Raw genomic sequence first — 27,921 nt, 5'->3', positions numbered from 1 at the left:
AAACAAGTGGATAAATTTAGGAACAAAACCCTCAGTGGCCATAAAATCAGCACATTTAATATAAAGTTAAGGTAGAAAAATATAACGGGCAAGGACATAAATAATGGTGAAAAATTACAGCCTGCAGCATTGATAATTTCCTCTTTTGGTCTTTTCACATCCTTTTAGCTCTATAGCAAATATTGTTAGAATTTACAGAAGTGCATACTAACCACAATCTGTCAGGACATTTTAAGTACATGAGCATCACTGCATACTGCAAATGTCTTCTTACCACCCATAAGTGTTAAATTAAGATTTACCCTGTCACACAGTTTGAGGAAACAGAGCATTTTTTTTTCTGAAAAACCAAACAAAAATCAGATGTTCTGCCATTACACCTCTATGATCTCGGGGTTAACACCAAATCGGCAAGCGTAGAGTTGTCATTGTCGGTGTAACAGTCAAACCATGACCAAAATCTCTCTTCCCCCTCACAGCTGACACTTCTTCTGCATCTGCAACTTCCTCATTCACTGACTTGTGCTAGATGTGACTTAAGAGCGCGCTCCTGAAACGAGAAGGAAAAGTGACGGCCCAAACACGCACACGTACACACACAGAGGACTGTCCCGTCTGTCCCCAATGAAGTGACCCAGCTGGACCCTGTGTGTGGACCCTTTGGGAGCGGGATATCTTGTGAGCCCTGAGCAGGCCTGAGACGGTCAGGTAGAGAAGCAGGTTGGACACCGCTGCCAGCATGCTGCGGCAGTCTCTGAGCATCCTGAAGCAGCTTGGCTCTGGGGGGAAGTAAGTGCTTTGATCTGATACATGTCTCCTCTGAGCTTTTGTAGAGGACTTTTAAGAGCTCGTGTGAACCCAAATGGTGATAGGAATCAGATTTTTTACACGTGACCAGGTTAAGAAATCATAGTAATCGATTTTAGAATCTCACTAATTGCAGGGACTATAGCTACACATTAGTGTTTTAAAGTGTCACCATGCAACTTTTGAATGAAGAAATAACAAAATCATCCTCTTTCAAATGAAAATTTGTATGCAAAAGTATTAAAACGCACCCTTGCTCAAGGCACACGCTGCTTGGTCTGGTATGACCGGTCACTTCCTACACTGTGACGTTTGTTTAGCAAAAGTTATAGTGTCGCTTTGAAGCCGCTGCTGTGAATCTGCGTCCCCAAGTTTCTGTGTTAATGTTAGAAAGGTTAATTTCAGTCAAAAAAATCCTCATATAAACTGTCATTGTCTTTCACAAAGCGTGTGTGAGCTCCTATACTGGAGAGGTTTTCATTTCAGTGACATATTCTGCTTTGAGGAAATGTTGAACTCTGCTTTGGTTTCCATGTTCTTGTTTTCACAGTTGCAAACATGGTGTGTAAAGCTGGCATGCACACAGTTGCTGGTTCCTCTTTAAAGTGAAGCATGCCGCTGGGGTTTCTGAGGGAAACCTCAGGCTGTTGCTATGCGTGAAAGCCAGCGAGGTGGACTGAAGTTTGTGGTTTATGTCGGTCACACACGTTGTGAGCCAGCGGTTGGCACTCTTTATGGTGCTGTGACAGAACTTCTACATAAGTAAGATGATTAATTGCAATTGTTTTGCAGTTTGTGCATGGCAGTGGCTGACTTTCACAAATGAGTGGGTGAGCAAATCACACCTAGCCCTGTTTGGTTTTCTCAGTAATTGCCTGCAGCAGTGCTAAAGGTGTGTGTGTGAGCATGCATGTGCATGTGTGTGTGTGTGTGTGCAGGCCGTGCCGCCCCTATGCCTCTGACTCACTCTGGTTTAATAATAAACGTGCATGAGCGTGCATCTGCAGCAGAGCGGCGTGGGCTTCGACTACCACAGCGGCGCACGCAGTTCTCAATTTGGCCTGACGCTGTGAGATAAACACACATGTACAAAAATAAGACACATGCACACACTCGAAGTATTTCCATGCACTGTAGCTTATGTATGTGAACAAAGCAGCTCTACACCCCGTAGTGCAACAATACATGGATTCGGATTATATCAGTTTCTCTGCCACTGTGGTCATGGTCTACCCTTAAATCAGCACTGAAGAACACACACATCTCCACAGACACTTTTACTTTCCTCACACAGCACACAGCACACCTGCTCACCTGCTCTCATGCTCTCATGCCATTTCACTCTGTGTGGAATAATCTTTTTTTTCCCACCTCAAAAGGAACAATTGAGAGTTGAGATGAAAAAGGGAACTGGCGTGTGGTTCAGAAACACTGGGGATTTCTCCTCTTCGTGTTTTGAAACGTTCACTGAAGGAAACAAGAAACCCCACCTTGGGGGTGCTCGAGCTTTGCGAACTGGGTGGGGCTTCCTCTTGGTGTGACACCACCTTGAAGATGTTGTCAGAGCTGTAGAGGAGGCTGTTGTGTTTAACCTCTCTGTTCATCTCCTCCTTTATTTTTTTATTTTTTTTTGCATGGCAGCATGTCGCAGCAGAGATGGAAGAGGGGTTTTGGTGCTTCAGCCCCTCCCTCCTCTCACAGAGCTGCTGCTGAGCTGAAACCACAGCTGCAGCCCTCACACTCCAGCTTTAGGTTGCCAGTCAGGCCAAAAAGTGTCCTCATTTGTCAGCTCAAAGCGGAGGAGGCGTACTTATATTTTAAACTGCAAAGCCTCTGCAGTAGTTTATATGTTATTGTCCTCCAACCGCCCCCCCTCGTGGCCCAAATGTTGAAAAACGCGTACTAAAGTGCCCTCTTGGGAGCCAAAACGCGCGTTAAAGTGCCCTCTTGGACACCAAAACGCGTGCTAAAGTGCCCTCTTGGACGCCAAAAGGCGTTCTAAAGTGCCCTCTTGGATGCCAAAACGCGTGCTAAAATGCCCCCTGGGAGCCAAAACGCGCGCTAAAGTGCCCTTTTGGGAGCCAAAACGCGTGCTAAAGTGCCCTCTTGGACGCCAAAAGGCGTGCTAAAGTGCCCTCTTGGATGTCGAAACGCGTGCTACAGTGCCCTCTTGGACGCCAAAACGTGTGCTCAAGTGAAGTCCTTTTCGCTCCTGCCCTTCAAAAAATCTGTGCACGCCACTGTTCACGGTGTATTTGACTAGACATCAGTCCGTTCCTGCACTGAATCCAACCCTCCTACTCCCCCATCCCAACCAGTCCGTGCGTTTGGGATCGTCATTTTCATGTGGCTTCTCAACACATATGTGCTGTTTGTAATGGCCAGCCAAGACCACTCAAGTTGTCATTAATAGCAGTTTGTTATATTTCCTATTGACATATATTATACTGAATAAAAGACTCAAACTACACAGTTTCTGCTAACGTGAGTTAATCATGTGAGGGCAAAAGAGCAGAAGGATTCACCTCAAAAATTTCTCTAAATTAATAAGATGCATTCACCTTGTGGGTTTTTTTTTAATGATTTCATTTTTACAGGTCAAGTAAACAAACTCATCAGGCTATTCACACAGTTATTGTAAGTGTAAGTCAGAATTGGTGACTCACACCACGCACACACGTCTGAACGCTGCACATGATTCAGTGGGCCACCGAGCTGCAAACCAGCAGTTGACTCTGGTGCTAATTTTGGCATCAGAGTTGTTTACCTGTATGTTCACTGACTAACACAACAAACCCGTCCGCAGGTCACAAGACGCCACCGAACTGCTACATGAAGACCTGGTTTTGGTGAGAAAAAGAGAAATTCTGTTCCATCCCTTCAGCTTGTAATTCTTCTATAAATTACTTATCATCCACAAATGATTACTTTACAGCTTCAGCTGCATTTTGTTATATTTTAATTCATACTTTTTGTTTCATGAGTCTAAATGTGTGTATGTATGTGTATTGTGTACACGTGTATGTGTGTGTGTCTGACTGAATGAAGGTGGAGCAGCGGGTGGAACCGGCCAAGAAGGCGGCTCAGGTCCTCCACAAGAAGCTGCAGGGCTGCATGCAGAGCCAGCCGGGGCTGGAGGCCGAAAAACGGATGGTACTGAAACTACTGGGTCAAAAAGAAAAAAAACAAACCTTCGATCTGCTCGTGGCAGGTGTTACATCTGCTTCTGTCTCCACAGAAAAAGCTGCCCCTGATGCTGCTGTCCATTAGCATGGCAGAGAGCCTCAAGGACTTTGATGCAGAATCCTCTATCAGGTGACAGGTTTGATCGTCAGCAGTCATCCACCCACCCGTCGCTCCGTCATGTCTGCTGTCATGTGATAACCTCATGACGTTAGTGCAGTGAATTTCAGTTCTGGCTGAGAAAGAAAGAGGATCCCACACACTGAAAACAGCTTCCAGCTGGAATTCTATTCAAGTGTTTTATTTATAATTTTGAGGCCCTGATGGAGAAGCTCCTGGGTACATTGAACTTTAGTTCTTGTTACAAACTCTCCTGTGTCAGGTCCTCATGTGTTTGTGTTTAATGGTTTCCTTCCAACTCATATCTAATTCTACATCTTAATGTAGTCACATATGTTTTTAGAGGTTTCAGTTCTGACATCCGTATTGCAAATTGCGAGACAGGAGATGACTGTGTGTGCCTGTGTGTGTGTGTGTGTGTGTGTGGGGCAGGAGGGTGTTGGAGATGTGCTGTTTCATGGAGAAGATGCTGGCCAGCATGCTGGCAGACTTTGAGATGAAAGTGGAGAAGGCAGTTCTGGAGCCGCTCAACAAGCTCAGCGAGGTGAGAGTGGCTAACTAATACAACATGCCGCGTACCAGAAATAAATATTAAAAAAACAAGCAAACAACAGATTTGTGATACAGTGTGTGCACAGTTCAAGCTTTACAAAGATGCTGCTTATTGCACTGGTTTTGCATCTAGAGGTGTACAATGTGTGAATGTGTTGTTGTTCATTTCAGCCTTGGTATGTTGCCTGAATAAATGCATGGACTGCTAGCTGTAGATGATTGAAAATAAAATAGCCAGCCATTCATTTGCTACACCCACCCAGCTGACACTGGGTGTGTGGCAGTGGCAACGTAACGTAGAGCTGCCGGTTAGCCTAACCTGCATGTCTTTGGGCTGTGAGAGGAAGGTGGAGCACAAGGAAAAAACTCCACGCAGAAAAGCCCCAGCCAACATGAATAAACAGTAAAATACCAAGAAATAAATGATTAATGGATGGCTCTTGAACTATTTTGATCTTTAATAGTTTTACTGTTATTCTTTTTTTCCCTTCTAGGATGATTTACCGGAGATCCTCAAGAACAAGAAGCAGTTTGCAAAGCTGACAACAGATTGGAACAATGCAAGAATCAGGTGAGTTATACAGCCTCCGTCAGGCTCACAATTTATTCACATACACGTTTTATAAATTTTTGTGTGTGTGTGTTCAGGAGCCAAGCCAGTACTGGTCCGCAGGCAAGGCAGGATGGGCTCAGGGAGGAAGTGGAAGAAGCTTGGAGGAGGTTGGAGAGCATCAAGGTAGCAGTGTTTCCTGCAGCGAGCATCCACCCCTGGTGCACTGTTGTTGAGCAGGACACTGAACCTGGAATCAGTAGCCTCGACCTCTGACCTCTCTGTTTTTCTGTCTCTGCAGGACCAGTACTCTGCAGATCTGTATCACTTTGCAACAAAGGAAGAAGACTATGCTAACTACTTCATCCGTGTGAGAACTTTTTTCTTCTTAACCCCTTAACGCAGATTGTCGAATTCGCATCATACCGCTTTAATCCACATTGCAGCCGAATCGCACATGCATTCCTCTAATGCCGGTTTGCATATTCAACACTCACATAGGAACCTTTTGCATGCACTGGTTTCTCATCGGACCGGTCAAAGTGAAAGAACCCCTGTTCTAATTGTTGTTACAATGTAATGGTTATAAGCCAATTTTGTGGCTGTTTTAATGAAATAAATGAATTTTGAATACACAAAAAATATGTTTTTACTGCATTTAAGCATTGAAAAAAGTGAACATATCCTGTTTGTTTGGACCCTATTCTAGTTGGTGCTATTATGTAAATAGTTGTAAACAATTTTGTGGCTTTTAGATAGATAGATTGATAGATAAATACTTTATTAATCTCCAAAGAGAAATTATGAATTTTGAAAAAAAGTATTTTTATTGCATTTAAGCATTGACGCCTGTTGTCGCTAATTTGCATCATACCTAAATTTATATCTATTGTATGTGTTACAGAAAAATTAACAAACTTCTCTTAATTTAGATCCAATTTGAAAGCAAAAACACAAAGAATTTTCGAATATAATTCTAAATAAATTCAGGCTTCAAGGGGTTAAATGTGCAAAACTATGTAATAATAATTTCATCTCACAGTAAAAGTATGCACATAGCTGTAGCCTGACCACAGACTGAGATGTATCCAAATTCACCTCTCTCATTTCTCTTTCCACAGCTTCTGGAGCTGCAAGCAGAATACCACAAAAGTTCACACGAGTTCCTGAGCAGAAACATCAGCGAACTCAAAGAGAATCACAGTCAGAAAGGTGAAGTCAGTTTGCACCAGTCTGCCCATTTATCTCCGACACTGTCATTCATGTGCTCTGTTTACACGAGCTCTTCTGTCCTCTGTGGGCTTGTCTGAACCCGCAGGGCCTCCGATCAGCCTCTCTCAGCAGAAGGTCTACGGGGAGCCTCTGCTGTCTCATCTGTCTCGGAGCAACAGAGAAGTCGCCGCACCCATCCAGGAGTGCATTCATATGCTGCTGAGAACAGGCATGAGGGAGGAGGTAGGGCTGACCTGGGACGAGGCTGAGAGGTTCACAGTGATAATCGTAGCACTCAGATTGATCGGCTTGTAAATTCTGATGAACACTACCTTTACTTTTTAGTTTACTCCCTCACAAAGCTTCTATGCTTCATCCCAGCGCAGAGATTTGTCTCATGAGTCCAGTATGCAAAACACTTTCACGTCTGGGACTTTCCTAGTGTTTATTCAGAGTTTGATCATTCTCAGGTGCTACATATATATATATATATATATATATATATATATATATATATATATATATATATATATATATATATATATATATATATATATATATATATACTGTTTATATATATATATCAGGTAATTCCATGGCAATGAATCCAGTAGTTGGTGAGACATTTCAGTCCGGACCAAAGTGGACTGACTGAACTGACTGACTGCTGCTGATCTCCATCTCTCCCACTCAATCACTCTCCTTCTCCATCGATGTTCTCCTCCTCCTCCTCGTCCCTCAGGGTCTGTTTCGTCTGGCAGCAGCAGCCTCCGTGGTGAAGAGGCTGAAGACCTGTTTGGATCAAGAAATGGTCGACCACAGCGAGTTCAGCATGGACCCTCACGCCGTGGCCGGTAATGATGTGTCTATTTCGCTTTCCTTTTTATTTCCTCTTTGTGGAGCTTGACTTTCTGCCGTGGCCGCTGTGCTGCCATCGTGACTCTTGCGGCCCACTCTGACCACCCAGTTCCTCTTCTGCTTGCTCTAAATGCAGCCCCTGCTGCAGCGTCCAGTAACGTAAAATGCTTGATTTCATGTGTCTTGGTGAATGTTTAGCACAATAAAAGCTTTCATGAGCTGTGTGAGAGTGAGAGAAAACATCCAATATCACAACAAAACCATGGCTTATAAATTATTATTATCATTATTATCAACAACACAACAATGGGCAGTCATGACCTCATCTTGTTTAATTGCAACCTGTGATTTATCTCTGAATGTGCTGTGACAGGAGCTTTGAAGTGTTACCTGCGAGAACTACCTGAACCGCTGATGACCTTTGAACTCTACAGTGACTGGTTTAAAGCTGCAGGGTGTGTATGATATCAGTATTATTTATTTCTCATTTCGCTGTGGTTTCAGTCCTGGTTCTTGAGTGTTAACTCTTCACAGGGAAAAAAACCTGACAGAGAAGCTGGAGCAGTTCCAGGTACTTCTGAAGAAACTTCCACCTGAAAACTACAACAACCTCAGGTGTTTTTTTTTTTTTTTTTTGCATAATTACATGATTAAATGTCAAATTTACATGTCATTTGGGCAAAAACACATCTCAAAACAGTCAGTATTTCAGGGGAGAGGAAGATGCTCATAAGCAACTTCACTGGAATGTGGTTTTGGCCACATTAGCATCTTCATGGATAGCAGCGTTACTCTGTCGGTCGGTCAGCATTTTTGGTCCAGGCTGAAACGTCTCAACAAAATGACACACACATTCAGCTCACCAGGGAATAAAACTGACTTTGATGATCCCCTGACTTTCCTGTAGCGCCACCCTGAGGTTGACCTTTGTGTTTCTTTGTGAACCAGTGCTACTGTTGTTTGCAAAGGTTAGCATGCTAACAATCTAAGATGCTAAGATGGCGAATGGGGCAAAGGTTGTACCTGGTAAACATCGCCGTGTTAGCGTTGTCCTTTTGAGCATCTTAGCAAGCTGATGTTAGCATTTAGCTCAAAGCAACACTGTTGCTAAATACTGCCTCACAGAGCTGCTAGCATAGCTGTCAGCTCTTGTTTGGGTTATTCAAAGGCATTTAAAACAGGTTAAATGTGAAAATTGTCATGTGTGGGTATCTCAGTTCTCCTCTGATCGCACTGATATGTCATCTAATGGGTTCTTTCATCCTCTCCACCATAAGTGAGGCTATAACCTCTTCCAGTAGTAGTTTTAGCTTTTAGGCAGCTTTTCAGCTACTTATCCGTGGTCTACTTGTTCCTCCCGGTCAGGTACCTGGTCCAGTTCTTGTCTCTGCTGTCTGAGCAGCAGTCTGTAAACAGGATGACACCCAGTAACATTGCCATCGTCCTGGGGCCTAACCTGCTCTGGCCACGAGCTGAAGGGTGCGTAGTGACCGAATCCAGCCTTCTGTGTTTACCCGGCAGTGCTGTTACCATGTTTCATTCACGGCCGTCTCCGCCTCTCTGCCTCTTTAGGGAAGCTGCTCTGTTTGACATGGCGTCAGCTTCTTCAGTCCAGGTGGTGACGGTCATTGAGCCTCTTATTCAGCACAGCTCCACCCTCTTCCCCGAAGGTATACGAGCACCAAACACTGATGTACCCCCTTGATGCGACACCGATCATTAAGTCTCTAAAGGGTTATTCTGGTTTATCACGACATTTCTTTTCAAATTTTCTAACATTGTCCTTTCCAAATTCATCACTGAGATTTAAGAATATGGCGACTCCTCTGTAATGAGTCAGTGTGTAAACATCAGGGCCAGATTAACCTTTAAAAATGATCTCTAGGCCCCTTTTGTCAACTCTGTTTCTCCAACTCTCCATGTATTAGTTGTAAATAATAATTAGGTCGTGGTACCTTGTTTAAGCCCAGATTCATTTAGGAATGTGTGCCAAATAAGCACAAGGTGAACTGGAATAATACAGGTTTTAAAACAAGATTTGAACTCTTCAAGACAAGAGCCTCAACATCCTGTATCTTAATGCTCCTCTATTTTTTCAATTACAGGACAGCATAACCAAACATTACCCCTTATTTTAATGTAGTGATATTATATTACAATGTGCAATTATAAAATAAAAGAAATGAGAGAAAATCAAGAAATCTTGTGGCACCCTTAGCCTCTCCTGAAGCCACCCAAGGGTGCCGCTGCACCCACTCTGGACACTGCTAATGTGAACTTTATGTGGATGTAAAACTGAAAGTAACTGCACACATTGCACAGGAAATGCTAACAACTACTGGAAGCACAGCAGGTCAAAGCTGAACCAGGAAGTGTGTCGTTAAAAAAGAGAGCTTGGGTTGTTGAACCTTTTGAAATACATTTTACATACATTTCACACATAAAACCTGTCTGATCCTTTGATTGCTCCTATTTCTTGTCTAATTAGACGTCTCTTAGTGATGTCAGATCTCCACAATACAATTGATCAGTATAATGGTATAATTACCTATGGGACTGATGGCCAGAACTAAACAAATAAGGCCCAAGGTGCAATAACCCAGAATTATTGTTTAAATGTAGTATTTGATGTAGCACTCATAAATTTGCTGTTTTTTCAGCTGTTTCCTTTGAGATCCCAGAGCTTCCCGAGGTCCCGGATGAGACCCTGCCAGCTCCTCTTTCCCAGTCTCAGATGTCAGAAAAGGAGCAGCTGAGGAGAACAGTCTCCTCCTCTTCATCCACAGCCTCCTCCTGCTCCTCTTATCACCTCCCTCTCTCAAAGGCAAACAGGTACTACTCTTTAAGGGCAGAATTCACAAACTGAATTCATGGTGCAGCCACAAATCATCTTTGTGATGACGACACCATAGTAACACACTCACTGTCTTATATTATGGCATTAGACGGTTAAAGCTGCCCAAGGTTTGCACACTACTGGCTCCAAATGGCTGCAAGAGATGACCGTTTTGGAATATTCGACCTCATTCCAGTATTTTTACAAAAAACATGAACTGCTATATATTTGTTTCCATCAGCACAGCCTCTCAGGACAGTGGTGGCTTCCTCTTGGTGAAATCTGGCTCTGTGAGTCGCAGTGGCACCTCAACATGGGCCAGCCCTGTAGCTGAGACAGCAGCGCCAGCCCATCAAAACACAACAACCAGCAACTCATCCTCCATTAGTTCCAGCCCCGTCGTCGCCCTCAACGCTTCCACTGCCTGTAGCTCGACAGCAAAGCAGGCCCCACCCCCGCTTGCTAAAGCGACAGGAGCAGCAGCAAACCCAGGTCAGAGTACCACCCAGAAGCAGGGCTCGGATCAGGGCCAGCTGGAGCCAATTTTGGAGGCACCTCCAGACTCTCCCAGAGCATTCGTGAAGATCAGTTCACCGTATAAACGTAAGTCAAAGTCCGCTGTGCCCAAAGGCTGTCCTCAGATGTTGACTTGTTCAGTAACACAAGGCAGTCCAGCATTTAAGCATTGCTCGTTTGTTAATTTGGGGTACTGCAAGAGACATATTTTTAAAAGAATGGTCAGAATTGTGGCAGCAGAGGCTGAGCCATCCCGACATTTAGTTCCCAGTATGGGTCAAGCTCCAAAAAGGCTGGATCCTACATTTCCCATAATGCAATCAACAGTAGTGTCTCCTGTTGCACCTTTTCCTGCCAGGTAAGAAGTCAAGCTGAAGCCAAGATGGCCTTGATGACATCGCTATGACATCATCAGGGCTATTTTCCAAAATTTTATAAATCAGACCCACAGAAGTCATTATTCTACTGTGTTCGCAAGTTGAGTAACACTCTGCATGACCAGTGAACCCATCTTCATGTGTGAAATTGGTGTAGTGCCCCTTTAAGTGGCCTAAAGCATATTTTCCTTCAGAAGCAGCAGCCCATTATTTCATCCTCGTTTTTGGGCTGAAGGCACGAACGCGTCACATTATTTAAACGTCTCTCTCTATTGTGTTCCTGTACAGATTCTTTGCTTCTACCCTTTTCCTCTCACAAAGTCAAAGCGGTAGCTTGTTAGGTCAAGCTGACAAAGAGAAAATAAATCTACTGCTCTTCTTGTAATAACCAGGATGAACACAGGAAACAGGAAGTCTCACACCACTGACCAAAATATCAGCCTCTGGGGTCATGCGTCATCTCTCACATTGTTGTAGCTGCCTCACTGGCGGGTTGAGGCTGAAATACTTTCCCTTATTTTCCCTCAAGTCTTCTCATCCTGATGTTTGTCTGACTACAGAACTGATTCCCATGACATCAGTTTCTTACTTTAAGTTTTTATAATGTTGAGTACAAAGCACTTGGTAGAGCTATACCTCCACCAACAGTACAATTCTCCAATTTTTACAATAGTTTGTCTTCCAAGATTGTTTTTCTAACCCAATATGATTTGAATGTGCAGCCAGTCCAAGAAACCCAAGATCCAGACTGACAAAACAAGATTGTCAAAAGTCTGTAGATATACTTCTCCCATTGGACTATATTGATCATTTATCACATTTTCCTCTTAAACATTACAGATACATTGGTACCAAACGTCACATCTTCAACAAACAAATTGATTCCAAATTGTTAGCCATAATTTTGGTTAATTAAATTTGTTTTTTTTTTTTAGTTTTACGTGAAATGGACTGCATCTAATATTTGCACATTGTCTCCTCACACTCGCATGTGAAATTCAGTTTAAAGTGAAATTAAGTCACTTTTGCTAAACAGCAGCCACTGTGGCCACATGTGGCAATCAAGCCGATGCTAAAATGTGAAGAATCATAGAGTCAGTTATGCAGTAACATCTTTGAAAGGTTAGCTAACATTAGCTACCGTAAGCTACCGGTCACACCAGACCAAGAAATCCTCTGATGTATTAAAGTGTGATTCTCTTTTCAAAAGCTGCATTGTCTCACTTTAATTAAAAGTACTTAATAATGTAGTGATTTAAAAAAGAACATTTACAGCATCAGTAATGCCGAAAAAATCTTCTGCCGTTTTTGACACATCTCACTCCTCTGTTGCACAACTAACATGAATTGTAGATGACGGTTTTGCATCACAACCCCTTTCTTAGTCCTGTAGCTCTCACGTGGCCTCATAATCCCACTGTCTTCCTTCTTTCATCCTACAGCAAAGAGAACTTTCAACGTTAACAAGGCTAACCAAGGTAATGAGCAGCTGACAGTTCAGTTCTCTAAACCCAAACCTCCACCGCCTCCCAAGCTCCAGGCCCCTCCGCCCCCCACCACAGAGCCGGCGGCAGCGGACACGAGGAACCAGCCGATACCCGCACCCCGAGCTCAGCCGGCCAACCTCAAAAAGCCTCCCCCGAAAAAGCCTGGACTCAAAGCCCCGAACTGCCCCCCACCACTTCCTCCACCTTCACAGGCGAAGGCGGTACCTTCTATAGCACAGTGAGAAAAATGACATGTGTGCCGTTCATTAATCGTGTGCATTTTCTTGCTGAGGCTCCTATAGGGGAACTTTTGTCTTGGTTTGTTTAACTTTTCACTTTCCTGCAATGATGAACAGATGTACTCTAGGACACCATGACATCACTGTTGGGTGTGGTTACAGATGCAACATAGCATCACTTCTGACCACACCAAACCAGCCCTGTAAGGGATGCTGGCTGTGGTCAGAGGTGAACCAGAGAGGGCAGAAAAACAATGCTTTTAAGCCTACTGGTAAGCTACTCTTTAAAGGTCCAGTGTGTAAGCTTCAGGGGGATCTTGGAAAAATATGGCAGAAATTGAATCGTATTAAATTCCATTCCATTCCATATACCATAGTTAGATTTTGGTTAGTGTATACTCACCTAAAAATAGGAATCGTTGGGTTTTTGTAACCTTAGATTGAGCTCTTTATATCTACAGAGGAAGCAGGTCTTCTTCCACAGAGTCTTCCATGTTGCACTTGGAAGGGGAGGATGAGGTGAGGTTGAGATCTGCAACCTCACCACTAGATGCCACTAAGTCCTACACACTGGACCTTAAAACATCCAATATGCAAGGTTTTATTGCCTGGTTGGATACAAGCAACCCCTCCCTTGGATATGTTCGCCTTGATCAATATTGCCAATCTGTGCCGTTCAATACCATAAAGGACTTGTGTTAAGTCAGAGTGTTGCAGCTTAGTTTTTGGTCTGTCATTTATTTATTCTTCAGTTACTGATGTCCTACATTTCCCAGAATGCAAATTAAGTGCTGGAAGGCGAGTCTTTTTGGTAAAAAAACAAAAAACAAAGACAATCTACAGAATAAATTAATCCGAAACACACTGCCAGTTGCTGTTTGTGGTGTTTTTAGAGTGGATTCTTCTATAAATCTACAAAATAAGAGTATTCATGTGAGCTAATTAAGTATGGGGCAAATATTTTGTAAACCTTGAGACTTAACTGGTTTACTTTTTCAGTTGTTAAAAGATACCCCACTCAAAGTCTACTTTTCACCGCAGACGCTGGTGAGCGTGAGTCATGTCAGGTACAGCAGTTCCAACAGTGAAATAACAGTTTTAACAACCACCTGCCAGGTTTACCTTTGGGGATTTCCTTTCAACCATCCTTTCATGTTAAACCTGAAAAAAATGTGTAAATAAATGCATATTCAACCTAACTAAAAACATCTTTATTGTCAATTTATATCATCGTAGTATATCATTGGTACTGACTGCAGCATATGGATGTGAATTGCACTATGTACTGCAGGTGCTCATACTGTAAGTACATATTTATAGGAGGTCAGTTGATATCTTCATGTACAGTTGTATAAAAGAACATATAAATGACAATTCTTCTATAAAAAGCAATACAGGAGTCAATGTTCATACTCAGAAAAGGTGCACGAGTATCTATATAGAAGGTCTGCAGCATAAAATGAGCAATAATATGGTTTAGGCTTTAGTTGCAACTGGCAAACGCCGGTATTACTTGTCATATTCCCTCAGTCCATGTGGCTTAATAACTGAACTGTTTCTATTTCTCTGGTTTACTGATGCCTGAAATTCCCTTCCCTTTTTGTTTCTGGGTAGTGTATTCCTGAGTGAAAAATTGACAAAAGATGGTAGTGTAGGTTGTAAAAAAGGTTGTAACAAGATTACATATATTTTTCTAATCCCCGCTTCCTCTCTGTGCTCTCATGAGTGACCAGGGCTCACACAGAGAACTTTTCCCTTCGTATGTGAGGAAGTGTCTAAAGTATAAAGTGAATGACAGGCTTCGTAACCTCTACACTCAGCAATGTTGGTATTTCCTTTGAGACAATCTTATCAACATTCTCTGGCACATCCTCACTTTCTGTGCTTCCTCTTTGTTTCAGTCATTTTTAAGTCGTGACGTTTTGGAAAACAGCGTTCTCGCTTTCCGTGCTGAGCTTGGAAAACGTGCAGCATCAAGTCTTTCCTTCCTTTCAGATACATTCAGCAACAGTTTTGTATCAAAACTGTATGTCCTTGAAGCATGTTTGTATAAAAGTAAAGGATCCAATATTAAGGACACTGGACTTGCGGTGCAGTTTTCATGGTCATCCCGTCAAAAGAGCCAGCCTCGTTGACCAGAAAAATATTTTATATGACTGATTTGATTGGAGTAACATGAAAATCAAAGATCAGATGAAGATTTTTTTAGTGTCAAAACATCTCTGATTTGCTCGGGTCACACTTTGATTTCATCCTCGTCGTCCATGTAACTGTAGGACAGATTATTCTTGGGTTGGCTGATCATCATCTCTGAATCTGCCACCTCCACCCTCCTCTGTCCCTTTAAGAGGCTGCCGCCATAGTGGCGTGCGAGCACATCTGTAGCGCTCTGGAACCGCTCACTCTCCATCCCAATCCCTAACCTCACTCGTTCAGGAGACCCCATCACCACATCAGGGACTTTTACAGAAAGCCCAACTCCGTTCACCTCCATCACGCTCCCCTCCTCCTCGTCCCATTCGCCGCCATGCGGGCTCTTCCTGCCCACGCAGTCCTCTCTTAGCAGGGAATCCACGTATGAGATAGTAGCCGAGTCCATCTCTGATCCCTCGTTGGTCAGCCAGCCAGCTGACCCCGCCTCCTCTCCCTCCCAGGCGTGGCCATGCTCCTCCGCGTGGCTGCCGATCATGCCGAACACCTCGCTCATGAGGGAGGGGCCGAGGTCAAAGGTGAAGGTGTCCAGGGAAGTGAGGGAGGGGAGGGAGTCAGAGTAGGTGGTGGTGGTGGGTTTGGGGTCGGAGGTCACAATGGAGGCAGAGCACGTGGATAAGATGGCCTCGGTAGGGTCGGTCAGAGAGCCCCGGTGGATGTTAGGGGAGCAGGAAGTGGGGAGGGAAATGGAAGGCTGCTGCCGCTCAGAGCGGGAGAGACGAGGCAGCGTGACGAAACCAGACTCCAGACCTGAGGGGACGACACAAACATCAAGACATGAAGATCAGCAGGAGCTATTTTGTCTGGGAGGTTTGTCTGTACTTTTATGTACCGTGTCATTACACTTTTTAAAGGAGCAGATCAACATTCTGGAAACACGAACCTAGCGTGGCTTAGCACAAAGACAAACATCTAGCCTGGTTCTGTCCAAACACCCTCCAGCACCTGATGACTGAGATAATGTGTTAATTAGTGAACTTTAGGTGTTAGTGTGTATGGAGGAAGACAAGCGCCAGAAAGAAACACCTCAATCATCTTTAGTTAAACAGCTGGGCAAAAGGAAATTTTGGCAGAAAGGCAGCAGCCTCCTCTAAGGATCAGACCCAAGCCCAAAGTTTTACTGGCACGGAGTCCAGCTGATACATGGTGGAGTTCCCTTCATGGTTCATCCTACAATTCCAACAGGGGGCGGTGTAAACCCATCTGAGAACATCCTGTCTGATGATGACAGGCCAACAGACCCCGTCCTGCAGAGTGCTGAGTTGTTCTGCTCTGTGAACAGCGAATCATCTGCCCGATCCTGCCAGATCACTTAACAAGTCTCACACTCACACACCGCTGCCTTCATGACCCTAACGGGTAAAATTACCACAGCGCCTCTCAATGCCAGCCACAAAGGGCCAAGAGTCTGGAGGTTTTTCATACCAACTAAAGAAAACAGTGTCTGATTTCGCAGATTAACACACTTCAACCAGAAAGCCAGAATGACGTAATCAGTGAAACCAGCTTGTGGAGGATTGAGCTGGATGAAAACCTGCAGACTCTCCCATCCATGTGTCATAAAGGATAATTACTGGGGAGTAAAGTGGCTTCAGTTAGCACCACAAAAGTAAGTAGTGTATTAAATGTTTTTTGTTGAAGATTTGAGATAAAAATGTCTTTAACAGCACACACAAACTCATAGACTCATCACACACATAGATAGATTTGGTTCCTTACACTTATTGGATCACCCAAATCATCATTTAAAAGAATAGTCTGACATTTTGGGAAATACTCTTATTTGATTTCTTAGCCAGAGAAAGAGAGAGAGACAGAGAGAGGAGAAGATTGATCATTTTTTATATGTTGGATATGAAGCCAGAATACAGTTAGCTTAGCTTAGCATAAAGACTGGAGGCAGGGGGGAACAGCTAGCCAGTTATTCTAACCAGGAAGTCTAATAATTAAGAGGTTATTTCTTGTTTGTTAAATCCGTCCAAAAGCTGTAAAAATTATAAGCTGTGGTTTGACGGGGACAGAGCCAGGCTAGCTGTTTTCCTGCTCCCCATGTTTATGTTAAGCTAAGCTAACAGTCAGACAACCATATTTCCCATAATGTTGAACCGTTCTTTGACTCTCATATGTGATCTCTCTCTCTCTCTTTCTCACACACACACACACACACACACGCACACACACACACGCACACACGCACACACACACAGGGGAGGTCAGACTGTGTGAGTCATGAGTGTGCTGTTAATGTGGGCCATTCAAACAGCCTCTCAGACAGCTTGTTACCAGCTCTGTCTGGATCTCTGTGTGTTATCAGTGCGAACGCTGCTGATAATGAGCCAAGGTGATTCATGAGGACATCTGGGGCAAATCTGTCTTGATTACTGGGTAGACCTGATGGATGAGTTTCACTGCTGGTCTACACATGGTTGCAACTTCTCTGCAGTTTCCAGTTAACACTGGTTAACTCCTTTGACCTTTGCCCATGTGTTTCACTTTGTTTAACAACAATTTGAGAGTATTAAATTGAAGGGAACATCTACCCTTAATCTTAGAGACCATTTTGGGATTTGGTGATGTACTTTTCTTAATCCTAGATTGACTGGGAAAAAATAGATACATCATCCTGAGAAAACAGTGATCCAAAGCACTGATGGCGCTAGTCCCTCAGAGCAAAAAACTTGTAAAAGACGCACAATTTCTCACAGACAGAAGCCTCAGTAGATCAGTCACAATGCATTATGTGTGCAACAATAAGGCTGTTATGCTGACACTGTGCTCCTCATCTACAAACACTGAATATAACAAGTTTAGGCATTAATAGTAGTACAAATACATGGGCTGAACTGATTTTTTGGCCACTTGGAGGCAAGCGGTGAACACCTATTAAAGCTGATATGGCAAAGGGACATCAAGCACACACAGAACTTCATCTGGACTCATGTTTCTGGCCACCTGTAGAATCAAATTTCAACATTCACGCTCCTTTTAGCTCAGTTTTGGTCTCCACCAACTCCTGTGATTGGCCACTGTGCTCAGCAGCTAGCCAATGGATGCTGCAGGTAGCGCACGGTGTATCTGAGTTTTATTTCTGACCAAAACAGTAACGTTAAGGCTGCAAAACCAAAAAAAAAAAAAAAAAATCGCTTAAAGACCTAAAAGCTGTCAATAACTAAAGGAAAGTTGAGTGACAATTGTCTGTGGGTTCGTCACTATGAGCGTCCACTTTCACACACACACACACACACACACACACACACAGACATTGATTATAGCAACTTTAAGACTAATATAAGCTACCATACTCACCATAAGAGCTTTTCTTGTCCTCTGGCGTATTTTGACAACTGGGGAAAAGCAATTTGGTGGTGGGACTTCCATTAGGCATATCCACATCCAGCCTGGGAAGGGAGACGGCGTTCTTGATGATGGGAGAAACGGCGGGAGGTGGCGGCGACAGATCCTTGGATCCTTCTCTGGCTCGACTGTCAGAGCCCCTCCTGATTTGACGGAGCGTCCTGGAGAAGAACGCTCCAATCTTGTTGTCAGGGGTGGAGATAGAATCCGCTTCCCCGCTGTTCCCATTGCCGCCGTGGTTGCTGAGGAAGGAGGTGTCCCCGAACACGTCGCCGCCACGGCCCACGTGCATGGTGTGGCGGAAGTCACCCAGAGGAGGGCTGATCATGTCCACTGTGAGGTCGCCTTTGAAGCGGCGCTTGCTGTGGGAGTGTGAGACCAGACCTTTGAGGCTCGACAGCTTTTCCTGAAGATTCATGGTCGTAAGAGGTCGCCTTTAATCCCACTGAATGACAAAACTGAACTTGCAAAGTTCACCTTTCTCCTCTTAGATTTATGCCAAAATCACACACAGTTGAGCAACCGAAAGTATGGACTTAAAAAACAGCTCTGCAAGATTATTCCAAGATCTTGAAACCGTGTGATTTCTAAGGCTTAGAAGCTGAACTCCCGCTCTGCAGCGCCAAATAGTTCACTGGAATATTAGCTCTGTTTATCATGTGCAGGCCAAACTCTGTCCCACTGTTTGTAGCTCGTTGTCATGCATCGCTGGCTGAATTAAACGGACATAAATTGAGGAGAACACTGTGCAGTTGTGTTCCTGGAAGCAGCCTGGCCAGTTGGAGTGTGGTCAGGTCGCCTGGTTTTCCCTGCTTGCCTTGGGCTTTGGCTTTGTCGACATCAGCTCAGAAATAGGTCTGAGTCCAGCTGCAAACGGCTCTGCGGTCGCACCATGGAACCATCTATCAAGAGTAAAAACAGGGAAAAAACATCTATCTTTAAATTGTAGACAGGGATGTATTTGATTTTGAGGGATGTTGAGAGACATGGATGACATCTGCAGTTTATGCTGTGGAAGTGGAGATTCTTTGAGCGACCACTGTGTTTTCCTCTTCTCAAAGCTGCTATGGAGTTGTGAAGTAACCTCACTGCATTTTGTCTTTCTGCAGGTTTTCAGGATTCCGCGTTCCAAAGGTCCGCTGGTCTGGAACCCTCTAAATTTAGACCACAGTCACTCCTCTGTGCAACAAACCAAAGTCCATAAAATGGGTGCACTTTCAGGGAATTCTTGCTTCCATTTTGTCCTGCTTTGTCTGGCGTGAAGGTTACACAAAGTTCATTTTACATTTCACTGAAAAGACATCATGCTTTTAAAGCTGAGCAGCAGCCCTCCTTCAACAGGCTTACATTTGTTTATAAACAGGCAAAGTATGTCTGGCAAGATAGGAAGAGATAATGACAGTTTCCTGATAAGAAAATCACTGCTGCTACTTAGCTGCACTGCTAGACTGCTGCGTACAGAGTCCCGACACACAGTAAAAGACTATTAGAAAGCTCAAAAATGGAATACATTCATTAATTACACTATAATTAAAATGAAATGTGAAAAGAAATATAAAACTTTTCTTGGTTGGGAGAAAGAAGCAATAAAAGACTGAGAAGCTAGCTAACTTGAAGCTATACACATCGAGCACAAGCCTTTTCAGCTACCTGCTTAGCTGAAGCTAACATTTACGCAGGCAATGTTAAACAGCCATATACTTCATTCTGCGGTGACGTTACTTAATACACTCTTGCAAAAGTAGCTAAAACATTTTTGCTAACGCTAACAAAGTAGGCTAGCTAACATAAACTAGCATTCTCAGACGCTGTATTTCGTCTCATCTCATTTTTTTTCAAAACAAAATTGGAAATTTAAGGAAAGGCACAAAGCTTTATATTTGTTTTTACACTCGGTTTTAATTATTTGACTAATAGTATTATTAAGTCATGTGTTGGGTTATATATTTGACTTGACTGACAGCCTTTTACTGCCTTTCGTCGGTTTTGGAGCTCCATACCTCCATAAGTCTGTAAGTCTGTAATGAACGCAGACAAAAAATTGGCTTTTTCACATGTGTTGTTCTTTGCCAGCAGAGTAATGGATATCCAATTTTAAAATATTTTGATAGCATAAGGCAGCCCTGACAAGGACCTCTGGTTCTCTTTAAAAGCTTTCCACTGCAGCAGCTAAATGTCGGCGGGCCTCCCACGCATGCCCCGTCTGGCTTCATTAATGATCTGCTATGGTTCAGGAGATGGGGATTGCGTCAGGTCCAAGGCAGCCCCTCTAATTTGCTGCTGACCGCAGTCCCAGGCCCTTCGCTCCACTTCCCCCCGACTGGCGTTTTAAGAGGGGCATGTGGGAGCGGAGAGGGAGGAAGCACGCCACATACCAGCACTGAGCAGAGCCATATCAAGGCTCACAAAGGGACACCAGGGACCAGTATACAGAGGTGTGATGTCGAATCTAATATGGCGTGAGCCTGCAGGGACCTTGTGCACGTTCCCATGAACCGCAGTGAAGTGACAGGCCACCTCTCTGATTACAGCGGGCACAGACACAATGGCACTGCTTCCCAATAAGGGCAATCGTTTGTCTTGCTAGGTTTAACAAGAAAAACCTCAGTCTAATTGATAACCTACAGTATTACAGGAATACACTCAGGGCCATTAATTACTCTGGCTGTGTGCTTACGGAAAGCTCTGGTGTTTTGTCTTTGCCTGTAATCCTGTTAAAGACCTTTGACCACAGCTCTGAGGGGGTCGCTCCCCCCGAAACCTCTTATGTATCTGGACCCTCCGGGCAAAGCTCATTTTATCTGCACATATGCTTCTATGTTACTGAACTCTCCTTCCCTCCTCTCTGTGATCCTGCTGTGCACTTGCTGCTCTGTCGTCTGAGTTGCAGAAATACAGCAGCCAGCACCCTCAGGCGTCAGATAAAATGGCCTGAAAAGCAACACAAGGACAAAAGCTCCAATATTTTGGGTCTTTAAAAGGTAATAAGTTTAACGCTGTAATCCCAGTAGCAGCCTGCCTGCCTGCAACTTGGATATCATAAAAGAACAGAGGACCTCTCGCCAGGAGGGCCTTGGACGTACCCTGGATTATCCTCTAATCCTTCATCCTCTCCGTTACCCCCGGTTGGGCGTCTCTTTTTGGGCAAGGCCGGACTGCTACCACCCTAGTTGGCTGCTCCACTGGCTCTGATTCCTGACAGAGAAGAAATAAAATACAAAATGAGTTGGAGGGAGTCAATTGAAGCTGGAGCGAGGCAAGGTGGTAAGTGATGGAAGGAAGCAGGGGATGAAAAAAAATTAAGTTTCATTTTCTCAAAAAGGAGTGAAGGGGGAGAACGGCAAATGGGACCAGAAATACAGACGACAGGAATGGATGCTAGAGAGAAAGGAGACAAAGAGGAAAGGTCAGATGAGGAGAGGACACGAGGGGAATCAGATGAGGGGAGGAGAAATACAGAAAAAAAAAAATACAGACTGAGGAAGAAATATCAAAAAACGACATGAAAGACCCAGTAAGATTTGACACAGTAAATGGATCCGATCAGAGGAAGACGCAGTTTAGGAACACATGTAATCAGACTGGACATCTTTGATATGATCTCATATCATCTCTAATAAGCATGACTGATAACTCCTGTCACCTAGCTTAACTATGTTTTTGTACCACTTTTTGGCCCACGGTTCAAAAAGTAGTTTGGTTAATGACCAAATTCCTGCAAAGCCAATAACATTCCCATCAGCCTCTGATATTTTGGAGAAATAAGCAAATGTTAGCATGCTAACCCTGAAAATTAAAGATGGTGAGCATAGTAAACATTTCACCTGATAAACATTAGCATGTTAGCATTGTCATTGTGAACATGTTAGCATGCTGACATTAGCATTTCGTCTTGTTACTTTTTTCACCAGTCAATTGAACTATATTTGGGGGCTTTGCTGCTTTTAAACGCTGCATGGTTTCATGTTTCACCCCAACAGTGTGTTTTTTTCTAACTTTTCTAACTGAGCTCTTCATCAACGCTGCAACAGACAAATCTGAACAGATATCACCAAAGGTGGCGGGAGATAACTGTGTGAAATCTTGCAGCGAGGCATCACTTGGCCAGACTCACTGAGTGTTAGTGGGAAAACCTTCTGTCACAGCTCCAGTCTGCGATCACACGAGAGCATTTCTGCATTAAAACTTCTGCTCAGTTCATCTTTCTGCTGCAGCTTTTTAGTTGCTTTCTTTGGGCAACTCACCATTCAGGGGATTTCGGTGCATTCATACATCACAGCTCAATAAAACATTTCCATGTCACTATGTACAGTATTTGCTTGAGGTGGCTTTGCTGGATATAAACCAGAGTAACCACAGCCTAATAGGAGCCGTGTGTTTTGTGTGTTGTGTGTGTGTGTACGAACACATTCCTGAGCAGAGCATCGGTCGATGGAGTCTTTCTCTCGATTACGACCATCAAACATCCTTCTTCTCAACCTCGGCGCTGATTGAAACCACGTTTCAGTCTGAACCGTCTCTTTTTTCCTTTTCATTCTCTCTTTTCCTTTTTCCTCACTTTTTACTTCTCTTTCTGTCTCTCTCAATTCTCTCCCTCTTATTTCTCTTCCATTCTTGGCTTCTTTCTTTTCTTCTCTTTAATTGTCTGCATTTATCGCCTCTTTCTTCGGCTCTTTCTGAATCTTTTCCTCTCGTTGTTTATTCCTCTTTCTTTCCTTTTTCCATCTTCTTTTTCTGTCCCTGTTTTTTTCTCTTGAATTGCTCTCTTCTTCTTTTCCTTTATTTTCTTTTCTTTGCTTCTCTTTGAGTGTCTTGATTGACTTAGGAAGGCTGAAACAGCTGTTGGGCCCACACACACACACACACTAATCTCTATTTTTGATGACTCAAAAATGTTAACTCTGTTGCGGTTTGTCTTGTGTAAAATCAGCGATGGACTTTGAGTGTTTCATCGCGGGTCCTCCTCTCCCTGCATGCTCCCTCTCTTCTCATGTCCTTCACTCACTAACCCCTCTAACCAGGTGAACAAACATACAAGATAAGGCCACATTTTTTCGGCTCACCCTTTGACTTTCAATTACGTTCCTATTTTCACCGTCCATGCTCAGCCTGAATCCAAGCAAAACATGGCTACACTTCCTCCTCAGCCAAGAAAACATTTTCATGCTTCAACAAATATCCATACTCTCTGCGGCTCCCTGCTTCCTGCATCTGCTGGAACCGGCGGTCCCGATCTGCCCTCTTTGTCGCCTTTCAGTTTATGTCTCTTCTGCGCTCACACACTAACTTGTTTCTTCTCGTCTCTCTCTTTCTTCTGCTCACACACGCGCACTCCCTCTCTCTTCGTTTGATATTTGCCATATTTTGAAGGTCAGGTCAGTTTACCTGTTAAGCGGCGAGAGCATACACAGACACTGCAGCCAGACTGAAGCAGGCACAAGGCACAAGCATACACAGTATATTAATATGAGTGTATAGTATAATGTGTATAGTGCAGTAGTGGAAAGATAATTTAGAAACTGTGTCACCATTACAAAGCTTGTCCACCAGAGAGCAGTGACAAGTTTACTTTTTCCCCACGAAGAAATACTTTGACATTTTGGGAAATATGCTCAATTGCTCTTTTGCCCCGAGTTGATGAGAAGACAGATACCACTACCACATATCTGTACAATACATGTGAGGCTCGAGCCAGCAGTTGGTTAGCTTAGCACAAAGACAGGAAACAGGGTGTGTTGAGTAAATTAGCGAGCTTTGGCGGTGTCTGCAGGGCAGTATGTGCTAAAATATTTCTTTAGAGGCGATGGTAGATGGATTTTGTTCCCTTTGTACAGAGCCTGGCCAGCTGTTCTCCCCTGTTTCTAGCCTTTGTGCTAAGCTAAGCTAACACCTGGCGGTGGCTTCATATTGATTGTATATGAGAGTGATATTGATCTTCTCCTCTAACTCTCTGTTTCCCAACATGCCAAACTCTTGCTTCAAGCAAATTTAAGAAATCCTTGTAAAAACTGTGCTAACACATAGTTGTCGTATTTTTTTGAACTCTCAAGTATTGATATTAGCATTGATAAAAATGCCTAAAAAATCCAGTATCTGTTGGGCTCTGATAGAGACCAGTTAATCCACTTGCCCCTGATGGTTCTCCGTGTTGAATGTTTTGCATTAGCCATTGCGTGATGATAAGAAGTTGGCATAATTCCCAAAGATAAAAAAAAGACTAACAATTAAGTTTAAATTTTGCTCTGCGTATTAGCATCACTCAACATGGAGCCGTGGGACCCACTGATACTGTTCTTATCACTCACACAGACAGCACAAAACATTGCAAGTTTCATGCTGAGGTTCCACACTGTACAGTTTCAGGAGGGAGAGGTGGAGACCAGCCAGAGCCGGGGAAAGTTTACAATCGTCCACATCAATCATCATCTGAAGAGTTCACATGTAGTCAAAGTTTGGACAGCAGCCAATCAGCAAACAGACTTTAGCCTATCCCTGTTTTTCAGGCGAAAAAATGACTGTGGCTTGCTCTTTTTTCACCTAAAATCTCTTTCCCAAACTATCTGTAGCGAGTTTTAAAGCTATGATGACTACTTAACGTCTGTGAACGAGACTTGGGAGCAGCTCAGAGACGAAGAGTTTGGCCACATTTCCCTCCCTTGTTGTTTGATGAGTGAGTTGTGACCATTTGGTGACGACAAGACCGCGATGGAGCAGTTTTCTCAACATCTTCATGTGTGGTAAAAAAAAAAAAAAGAAAACGAACCCTGTGGTGTGAAAGCAAATACAGCAGCCAGATTCAGAGTTCGCACCTCTGCTACTGACCCTTTTCTGGTTGGTTGCGTCAATGACACCCAAAGGTCACAAAGGGTCCCCCTTAAAGGAATGTAGAACTCAGGTAAAAAAAAAAAAAAAAGGATGAGGAATAGACTGGAAAACCCACAGGGAAAGCCTGCACTCACTTAATTAACCAAATGCTTTGAAAAGTACCGTATCATTAGTTTAAATCACAGAAGGGGGGTGTACAGGAAACATATTACATGCATGTGTTAATCATCTGCTGCTGGCTGAGCTGAGCGCATACAGGAGGCCGACGTACAAATATCAAAGCGTGTAGTCAAGCAGGATATACAGTACGCCTACTCTGGGGAGACTAACTGGAGGAAATATGGCTCCAGTTAGATCTGAGAGGGTGAAACACTGTGCCGATCGACAATCAGGGAGGCTGAGTTCATCACAGCAGGTTGTTTATTGGATTTTGTGTTATTATCACTGAAGCATTTTCATTGATCACCAATGTGCGTGTTTGTTTATTGTCGGGCCAGCGTGCCCTTCAATCAATGTGCGTACGTGTGTGTGTGTGTGTGTGTGTGTGTGGTTTTTTCACATGGTGGCCTCCCTCCTGGCTTGCTGGCAGGTTGCAGGGGTCAGAAGGCCACTGCCCCCAACTTGTTATGAGCCCAACCGTGCTGCCTGTTTGTCTCCATAATTAAAACACCTCAAGGGCACCAACTTCGGCTTCACCATGCCATGTTACGCCAAATCAGCGTACGTCTCGGTGACGTGACGCATGTATGAAAATTGATAGGTTATGTCATGTAACCGCTGGAATTACAAGGCAGAGTGATATTTGTTCCGACCAAGGTTGCAGTGGGGAAATAGTAATGACATACTGCTGAGGATTGGGTTTCATGTCAGACATCTGAGGAAAAAGGCTCTCACAACACTACAACAACTTGCCCACCGGCACTGAGCAGCAGGACCATTAACACCACGTCTGATAACAGCCGGGTCTCAGTCAACATTTTTACAAGACTTGATGGAATGACCTTATCTGAGACTAAACCTCAAATGTTTGCTCTCCTTTCTCTTTTTCTCTCCATTGACCTTCTAATTCATCTGTGCTTTTAAGCAGGAGAAAGGCATTGCTAATAATTAATATCATGATACACAGCTAACAATTGTATCAACAGGTAATAAGATAGGCTGTTTTATAAAGTTATTCCCTCTACAAACAGGAGTCACAGAATATCACAGAAACACTTAAGGGAGTTTTATTTGAATGTGATAAGATTATTATAGTCAACATGCACCACAAGTGCACTGTACATATACTGTACTGCACACACACTCTCAGGTCTCTGTATGACTTAAATCAAATAAAAGTAGGACAGAGTCAGCACGAACTTCTCACTGAGTATTACAGACTCACTGTGTGTCTGTCTGAGGAGCGTTATCGAGTGACTTCACGTTAAAATTGAATACAAACTCACCAAAAGCAACAGCGACGCGAAGAAGAGGAGACTGCCCGGTGACGGTGTGATTATTTCCCCCACAGAAACTCCCTTCAGGCCGGTTCGGTGCGGTGCGGCCGGTTGTGCAGCCGGACTGTGCCGCTGGTGCGCCCGGTGTGTGGAGCGGCGCAGCGCGGAGGCTGAGGGAAGGGGGCGGGTCGCGGATCAAATAGCCTACCAATGAGACCATCAGAGGGCCACACCGCGAGCTCCCACACGCCGCTTCACTTTAGGGACATGACAACTGGCTTGTCAACACGCACTCAAGGCGCAAGTAAACATGTGGAGACAACAGGCAGTGTTTTTACAGCCAAACTAGGGGGCGCTGTAACGTAACATCAAACATGTTTATCCGAATGAAGAAGTCTGTCAAGCGCTAGCCATCACGCTGTATCAGCTGAGCGTCTGCTGACAGTTAGCTGTGGGGAAGCACATTATTATGAAATTGTTTCAGCATGACTCAGTTTGCCTCAATGTCCCATATCTAACCACATGTTAATGTGTGTTTAAAACTAAATCTCACAATGACTCTGACCTCCTCTGAGGGCTTTTACTGTACGTGCCTTGTACAGTTACGAAGCTATACCTACAAAATGGTTAGCTTAGTTTAGCTTAGCTTAGCCTAGCTTAGCATAAAGACTGGAAGTGGGGAAACAGCTCTGTGCTGTTCAACAGTAACCAATCTGCCTGCTAACAGCTTCAGGACCTAAAGCTCAACAATAAACATGTTAAATCTCATTTGTTTAATTTGTGAAAAAACGTTAAAAGTGCGAAAATGAAAAGTTGTGGTCTTACCAGGGCATATCTGCGGTAATTTTTTTTTTTTCGATGAGCCCTGTTTCCAGTCAAATGCTAAGCTAATCGTCGCCTGGTTGTGGCCTGATATTTAAAGGCAATATCTTCTTTTTGGCCTCTCTGCACGAAAGCAAATACATATTTCCCAAAATGTATTACTCTAAACTAACTGCTATTGCATATAAATGAGAGTTTAATGTCGTTTAGCTGTGACATGTACGTAGTTTTTGTGTTTTAAAATCTTTTAAAAATCCATATTTTCCTCACATTAATGGCTGAAAACTCGATGGGCAGTTTTGTATGTCATCGTGTAACTGTTTGAAAACTGAACTGGAATCCCCTGAAATCCAGAAAAACTGACGTCAGTCTGCTCATGTTGTGATGTGGTGATTCAACTAAAGGAACCCAGATCAAGAGTGGAGCATCGTGAGTCACTGGACCAATGGTTTTCTAAGCCCTGTTTATGATACGGTTTCCCTACATGAAACAAACACAGGGAATCCACAGTATGGCTTTTCCATCAGGGAGATTCA

The 27,921-nt window shown here is 43.7% G+C and overlaps 2 protein-coding genes across 2 annotated transcripts; one reads left to right on the top strand and one right to left on the bottom strand.

Annotated features, from left to right (window-relative positions):
• The first annotated feature begins 535 nt into the window (after positions 1-535).
• On the top strand, positions 536-13,950 carry sh3bp1 (SH3-domain binding protein 1). The gene is made up of 18 exons (XM_041962137.1): positions 536-789; positions 3,614-3,656; positions 3,856-3,960; positions 4,046-4,122; positions 4,543-4,654; positions 5,157-5,233; positions 5,311-5,398; positions 5,514-5,582; positions 6,334-6,424; positions 6,531-6,667; positions 7,167-7,278; positions 7,656-7,737; positions 7,817-7,897; positions 8,648-8,761; positions 8,855-8,952; positions 9,943-10,114; positions 10,360-10,721; positions 12,454-13,950. The coding sequence occupies exons 1-18, from the start codon at positions 740-742 to the stop codon at positions 12,738-12,740; spliced, it is 2,157 nt and encodes a 718-aa protein (XP_041818071.1). The 5' UTR covers positions 536-739; the 3' UTR covers positions 12,741-13,950.
• On the bottom strand, positions 13,933-26,964 carry cdc42ep1a (CDC42 effector protein (Rho GTPase binding) 1a). Its single transcript, XM_041962138.1, has 4 exons — positions 26,573-26,964; positions 21,386-21,497; positions 18,255-19,204; positions 13,933-15,698 (listed from the first exon to the last, which is right to left on the bottom strand). Exons 3-4 carry the CDS (start codon positions 18,718-18,720, stop codon positions 14,974-14,976), a joined length of 1,191 nt encoding a protein of 396 aa, XP_041818072.1. The 5' UTR covers positions 18,721-19,204; positions 21,386-21,497; positions 26,573-26,964; the 3' UTR covers positions 13,933-14,973.
• Positions 26,965-27,921: the final 957 nt, after the last annotated feature.

This window comes from Chelmon rostratus, chromosome 21, assembly GCF_017976325.1.
Source record: "Chelmon rostratus isolate fCheRos1 chromosome 21, fCheRos1.pri, whole genome shotgun sequence".
NCBI lineage: Eukaryota > Metazoa > Chordata > Actinopteri > Chaetodontiformes > Chaetodontidae > Chelmon > Chelmon rostratus.
Note: the sequence above shows the minus strand (reverse complement) of the source record. Positions and strands in the feature narration are given on the sequence as shown.